General features: G+C 44.0%; 1 protein-coding gene across 1 annotated transcript; it reads left to right on the top strand.

The window, feature by feature from the left end:
* Positions 1 to 1,310: 1,310 nt before the first annotated feature.
* On the top strand, positions 1,311 to 3,338 carry MAP1LC3C (microtubule associated protein 1 light chain 3 gamma). The gene is made up of 4 exons (XM_040598454.1): positions 1,311 to 1,438; positions 1,540 to 1,595; positions 1,734 to 1,840; positions 2,815 to 3,338. Exons 1-4 carry the CDS (start codon positions 1,381 to 1,383, stop codon positions 3,023 to 3,025), a joined length of 432 nt encoding a protein of 143 aa, XP_040454388.1. The 5' UTR covers positions 1,311 to 1,380; the 3' UTR covers positions 3,026 to 3,338.
* Positions 3,339 to 7,482: the final 4,144 nt, after the last annotated feature.

Below are 7,482 nucleotides of genomic sequence, written 5' to 3'. Positions count from 1 at the left end.
TTCCGCTATAATTCTTCTACAGCTTCCCCAATCTGTCACTCCACCTCTGCCTCACAAGCAGACCCCCTGGGCTTACCTGCCCTGATGCAAAGGTCTGCTTTTGAGAAGGGGTTGTATCCAAACCATTCCAGCGTAGGCTCAAGTCCCCTCTCCAAGTTCAGAGCTCTTGCTCCCCTCAAAAGCAAAGATCTTGTCTTCTCTGCAATTAAATTCGCAGTGCCACGTGGGGGAGCTTGTGCTGTGACTAAAGCTCATCACTTCCAGATCAAGAGAGAAGGACAGCTCAGCAGCACTTCAGCCACTGAGAAGGCTGTTTTGGAAAGACTGGTTGAAAATCTTGACACATGGATGCATAGTGCACACGCACTTTAATAAAGGTGATCCTTTCCAAAGTGATCGTAGGTGACAGCCATCGGTTTTGCCTTGAAAAAGCAGCCAAACCCATAGCTCATAAAATATAACTCTCAAACCTTAGCAACTTCCAGTTGTCCTTAGCCTGGCAGATCAAGTAAAATGAAACCCACTCTATTTTAAAGGGATGAACAAAGCAAATGAGTATTGGGGATCAATTCCAGCCACCCAACGAGATGATTTTTACACACAGCAACCAGCCTTGAGTTAACTTTACTCCTTGCTGAGCCTTGTTTGGCCGCAAAGCCATCCTGACAGCTAAAGTAAAAGCAGGTGAACAAGCAATCCAAAAGGCAGGGAATCTGTCTCATCATATTTGGTATCTAGATGGACCTGAAGTCTGCTTGGAAAATCACAACTGTGCCTTAGAGACAAAACCAGAGTTAAAACTCACCTCCCAAGTCATTCAGAAAATAAGCAATCCGGTAGCCTGAGGATATGAAAAATGTAATTTTTTTACTTTTTATTTTTCTAAAACCAAAGAAGTAGTTTGAAAGCAGTTTATAAGTAGGAAGAAGGTAACTGGCCTTCTGAACCGTCCATCTGGAAAGGGTAGACAGATGGAGACGGTCCAGCCTTGAGCTGCACCCTCCAACCACCCCACAGGGTAGCCAAAGACCTCTCAGAAAGCATCACATTGCCTTGCACGCAAACCATCCCGCAGCTGGGGTTATCGCCACCCGCGGGAGCAGCGCAGGAGAAGGGTGCTGCTAGGACAGAGGGCGGCAGGCGCAGCAGCAGCACACCGCGCCTCCCCTTGGCGGCGGCGAGCGGGCAGGGGAAAAGGGGCGAGGGGAGACCGGAGCGGCCGGGGGCTGCCTGCTGCCGGCAGGGGCCGGCTCGGCACGGCACGGCACGGCACGGCACGGCACGGCTGAAGGCACGGCGCAGCAGCCGGGGCGGAGCCTGCGCCGGCACCATAAGAGGCGCAGGGCAGCAGCGGCATCCCCGTAGCGCGGCGGCGGGAGGATGCAAGCGATGCCCGGGGCGCCGGCGGCCAGGCCTTTCAAGCTGCGCAAGAGTTTCGGTAGGGGCTGCGCGGCGGCGGGGGGGCTGAGCGGTGCTGGTGGGCTGAGCGGTGCTGGTGGGCTGCGCGCACGCGTAACTCTTGTTCTCTCTCCCGCGCAGCCACCCGGCTGGAAGAAGTAGCAGGAATCCGGGCGAAGTTCCCAACAAAAATCCCGGTAAATCTGAGTCTTGTTCTGGGGGTTGCTGCCGCTCTTGACAAAGAAACGTTTGGAACGACTCCCTAAAGTGCTGGAGTGGAAGGGGGGGACCTGGATGTTTTCCATTTTACTAATTGTGTTTCTAATTAAACCCAGGTAATTGTTGAGAGGTACCATAAAGAGAAATACCTTCCTCTCCTGGACAAAACCAAGTTTCTGGTTCCCGAGGAGCTGACCATGACACAGTTCATAACCATCATCAGGTATGCAGTGTTGCAGTGGGGCTGGTGCTGCCCTCCCGGCAGGTACTTTCTGGTGCTGTGCTGGAGCATCTGTCTTCTTTGGTAGGGAGGAGGATAAAGGTGTTAGCACCGGCTTCCCTCTCTTGTAAGGCTTTAAAGAAAACCAACAGATGTTTTCACAGGTGCATTTGGGGGGAGGAGGGGGAAATGTGATTTATGCTTTTTTGGATCCATAAAGTCTTTTCCCCTAACTGTAGTGAGTATATACTAGGCTCCTGTTCTGCTTTCTTTGTGCCTGATGAACTTGCTGCTGGGGCTCTGTGCTTCTGTTCTGCTTACAGCTGTCACTGCCTTGCTCTCTTACTGTGCCTTGCTGAATTTGCTCAGGTTCAAAGTAACTCTTAGGTGTGAGTGACATGAAATGTGCTTCTGAAGTTTTCTTTTGTGAAAACACTACAGGGAAAAGTCTCCCAAAGTGCTTAGTGATGTTCTCTGAGAAAGCATGAAAGCTATGTGCTTTCAGCATGTTTTTTAGAGTATGGAAAAGATCTCTCTAGATGTTGTGTAAAAGATGCTTTTGGCTCTTGGACAACTTGGGTCCTGATCCCCATATGTAACATCTCTGAAAAGGACTCTTCTTTTGAAGATAGACTTTATAAAAAGTGTAACAGACCATGCTGGAATCCTTTACTACAGCTGTACTGCAGAAGCTTTTTGTTTCTACTCAGCACTTTCACCCTGCTAATTGGGAGCCCAAAGCCCAGCCTCAGTAGCACTCATGGTCTAACAATGTAAGCCTTTCCTCCAAGCACAAGCCTTTCAGCTTCCAAACATACATGCTAATGAAAACGTTAAACCACATCATGACTTTACACAGCATTTCTTGTACACAGTTCATGCAGCTGCTCAGCCTTATGTCTTTCATAAACTAAAGTTGAAATCTTACTAAATTTGCTAAGGCTTAATCCTTTGTTTCTCCTTCCTTCTTCAATTAGAAGCAGGATGGCTCTAACTGCTACACAAGCTTTCTACCTGCTGGTGAACAACAAAAGCCTAGCCAGTATGTCCTTGACAATGGCAGAAGTGTACAGGGACTACAGAGATGAAGACGGCTTTGTGTATATGACATATGCTTCCCAGGAGATGTTTGGATGCTCTTTACTCACTGCTCAAGGGAAAACTACAGAATGCCTTCAAAAAACTTAAGGCTTGGTCCATGTGCTGCAGCGAAACAGTTTGCTATGAATCATGCCTGTGACATGAACCTTGGAGATGCTCCTTCCAATGGGAGCCCTTGAGCTCTGTAGTGGGGAGTTATGACCCAAAAGCTGGCAGGACCAGCTCAAGGCAGAAATGGTGGTACACTTTTCCTAGTTAATAATTTGGATATATATTTTTATATTTGAAGACACTACAGGGGTGGGTTTTTTTTGGAACTGTATCTCACTTTTTGGCAATATCAGTCTTTGTTATGTAACTGATTTTTAAGGTGTCCTTAAAGCCTAAGTCTAAGAGTAAAATAAAGAAGCTTTTAAGTATTAAGTTGTATGCTAGTTTTAATCTGGGGAAAGACTGTAAAAGTCTGTCTAGGAGAAGGTCCTAGAATGATTCTGGGAATTTGAACTCAATACCTCTTGAACGAAGCATTGCTTGCACAGCTCTTGAGTTTCTCAATGCCAATAACAAGGTTTAAGCTGGGTCATAGAGGAGCAAAACCATACCTATAAATGGTTCTTTAAGTTAGATACCTGAGCTGCAAGATTAAGCAGACTGTGCTAGAGCAGGGTTCAAATGCAGTGTTAGGTTTAACACCTGGGTAAACTACTGTCAACTGTTGCAGAAAACACTGAATATCTGTGATACAGGTAACTACTTGTTTAAATAAGCAAAACCAACTAGTTGTCAGCATAACCTAAATGCAGATAGCATGACCTGAACTGTAGTTTAATCAAATGTTCATCTGTTCTTACTACTAAATTCTGCCAGTCTGGCTGCTGTAGATAAACTGTCATATCCATCCCCTACAGCCACCTGCTTGTCAGGTCCCCTGAAGGACTTCAGTGAGCCTTCTTTCAAGGATGGATAGAGCTATGTCACATACCTGGTGATTAAGAGGTGTTCCAGTGCCTCGAGAAAATGTCAAAACTGTCATGTAGTGAGATACTGATTCATCTCAACATACAGACTTGGTTCCTAAACACCTATTAAAGGAACACTTGACAAGAGGCTTAGTCTGAAGTATAGCTCAAGCTATCTTTCCTGGTTTTCTCATATGTGAGGAATGTATTGGGAAGTTGTAAGTGTTCTGATTGTGCATGATCAACTTAAAACACCAGGTCACTTAAAAATCTGTCACAGTAGGCAGTTAATTAATCAACATCTGGCAGCCTTAGTTTAGGATTGGTCAAATTGTTACAATATGATGCAATCCTTCTGTGCAGTACCAAACTGATCTGCAGAATGATTAATGTAGGAATTACTAGACTGCAAAGAAAGAAGTGTTGACAGTATTTAAATTATGCATAAGGAAGGAATGTGTGTGTAAGCTCTTTGCAGTGGGTCTCTTGCAGTAACAATCTCTTGAACTTAAAGCTCTGAGCAGACCTGGGTTCAAGCCTCTAAACCAGGGGTTTTAGAGGAGTACCCTCTAGTGAAGGCGGTGTTTGCCAACTCATGTTTCATGAGCTGAGGAACAAAGAAATCATTGACCTGACTGACTCTGTGGAAAGGCTAAGGCTATGTCGGTATAGGTTATGAAAACACGTGGGCTTTGGGATCCCAGAATCAGTTGCTTGGATAGATTTCACTTATGCTTGTAATGGAAACAGTTTCCATTGCACAAATTGAACTCAAATAGTCATTTGTTACCAGCCCTCAGGGAAGCAGAGACACCTGCTTGGCAGGAGCACCACACAGCAATGCTGAACAGCTGTGGGAACCTTGGGGTGGGGGGAGCATGGGGACACCTCACTGTGTTCAGGCTCTTTTGCTTCTCTGAGGGCTGGGCTTCTATTTTGCTTCATTGGCTCCTCTGTTTTCCTGTCCTGTGTGATACTTGGTACATGGAAAGCACTACAGATTCTTGGCTGGAGCAATTTTATGTCTAACAGCCAACTTTCTTTGGTTTGTAATGTAGTGGCTGAGGTGTAAGTGTTGATCCCTCCAGCATTTACTGACATTAGGCTATGATGTCTAACAGGCTGAGTCACAGGACCAGCCAAAAAAGTTACACAAGGAGAAGGTCAGTTGCAGGTAAAGAGCATCATTATAAGCCTGTTTAAACTGGCCTGCTGAACTTAGAAAGAAGTCCCGTGAACTGGGAAAACTTCACCATTGGGTAGTAGTAACAGAGTTGCCATTCTACCAGGTGTTAAAGCAGATAGGACTAACCTTTGAAGACAGTTTTCAAAAAGCCTTAAAATAATAAACTACCAATTAGATGTCCAAATAAATTAGTTACCCTGCTTGTGGAGTTGCTTTAGTATCACTAGAGGCTTTGGATTCAGCCTATCGTCCCTTGAAGTGCAGGGAACAAGGATTAGAAAAGAAGCAAACAGAAAAACTTTGCTCTGAGTAACATAAGCAACTGAGATAACTGCAGCTACTTCCAATGTAGCTGCTGTTGAAGAGCTAATATTTGCTCGAACAAATACCTATTGATTAGAGACAGGTACATATTTTTTTGCGACGAAGGACACCATGCTCTGGTAAGTAAATTCTATAGTTCTTCCCAGCATACCCCCGATGTAAAAAAACATGGCAGAGATGCCACTTGTTTGTAAAAGTATCTTGATTTCTGAATTACGATATGGACGTGTGTTCTTTAATATCCAAAAAATCTAACAGAGAAAAGGAAACATTCTGAGGATACTTCTGTTTCTGCCATAGACTACCGACTGAATCCTGGAAGGTACTTGGTGCTTTGGCTTCAAAGTCCTTACGTATGTACGTGTTCTGCTGAAGTAACTTGTTGGATTGGGTCCACAGCACTCAGCCCCATTTTCAAATATAAACCCAATGAAACTAAAAGGATACTGAATATAAGTGTGGGATGAGGACTGAAATTGCCCTTGCTGTTGAAGTCCTGTGGTTTGGGTTATTTTTGGTTTGGTTTGGGTTTTTTTGGGGTTTTTTTTGAGTATTGTCTAAAATAGAGTACTGGGGGAGCTGTGACTTTGACATAGCCAAGTGGAATCATACAGGAAAGAAAAAAAAATAAGCTCTGTTTTTTGTGAGTTCACCAAGGTACTAAAAAAGTTATGTTAATAACCACAAATACTGCTGGAGTTATTGAAAGGGAAGTAGGAAAGCAACTAAAATCTGAGGCTGTAACCTTGCTGCACAGAAATGATATTTTAATGAAACATGCCATTCCGTTCTGTAATGTATGCCTGCACAGTGGCTGCTCTGGGAACACGATCACCTTCTTGTTTTCAAGACTTGAGCAAACTTCAGTCCTGAGGGGCATGCTGTGGGCTGTGTGAGCTCTGAATGCTCATCAGGGCGACTGGAGAAGAACACAGTAGCAATTCAGAAAAACCGCTTATAAGCTTTTGGGTTTAGTTCTTAAAAAAATGTCTTAGCAATGCATTTGAATTTCAAGTGGGTAGAATAGGTTTTTTTTTTCTGTGCCTGCTAAGACTAGAGATTCATCTGTCTGTACTTTCCTTGCTACAGCTGATGTCCTACAGCCATCTACAAACACAGCTACAAGCTGTGTACCATGCTTTATGGAGTGCAAATTGACGTTTGTTGCTGCAAGGCAAACATGATAACCTCAGCTTGGGCTTTAGCACATAAGCAACAGCAGGAGCTTTCCAAACTGTTTGAATTTAAAAATGACTTCACATTGTGTGTGGGTAGAATAAATAAACTAATGAATGGGGATACTAATCTTCTCGCCCAAATACTGCAGGCAACAAGTCTTGTGAACGAACGTAGATGGGCTATTTATTGTTTTCCCCATGCTAACTACTTCCAGATGGTGGCAGCTTCAGGGTAAAAATATTTAAAATGATACACTGTTAAACACACTAAGTGACAGACTGTGTCCTCCTCTTCAAATGAAGCTTTTGTTTCGCTTATGTAAAATACAATATATTAAGAAGGTCAAATGAAATAATAGGACGGAATATAACTTTCAGCATAAAATTGCATTGCTGTATTCCCTTTTCGAGAAAGTCCGTATAAAAACTAGGGGAAGAAAACCAAAAGACCTAACCGAGAGAGAAACTATCTTCAGAATGCTGGTTTTTAACTTACAGACTATGAAGTGGAGGGGAACAGTAGAAGTGTTTTTGTGGAAAACTTCCAGGGATCCTTGAAAGGTGGTTGAGAAACGCGGTGTCATATATGCTACAGTACAACCTATGTACAAAACTTCTAATGGCACAGACGCTCCCCTTAAGGATCACTGTTCCAGAAAGATTTCTAGACAACTCTCCTGAATTGTAAAATATCCCATTCTTTTTCTGTGGTTTTGGATCATTTGCAAACTTTAGAGGGGGAAAAAAAATAATTCTGCCTACTGAGATGTGCTTAGATTCTTTAACCTTCCAAAGATGTTTTGTAAAGGTATAATGGCAGCTGTAGCCACTTCCTGCCCCCCCCCCCCCCCCCCCCCCCCCGATGTTTTTAGGTTGCTTCTTAAGAGCACAAGTTTC

This window comes from Falco naumanni, chromosome 6 (genome assembly GCF_017639655.2).
Source record: "Falco naumanni isolate bFalNau1 chromosome 6, bFalNau1.pat, whole genome shotgun sequence".
NCBI classification, from domain to species: domain Eukaryota; kingdom Metazoa; phylum Chordata; class Aves; order Falconiformes; family Falconidae; genus Falco; species Falco naumanni.
This window is presented reverse-complemented; position numbering and strand designations above follow the sequence as displayed.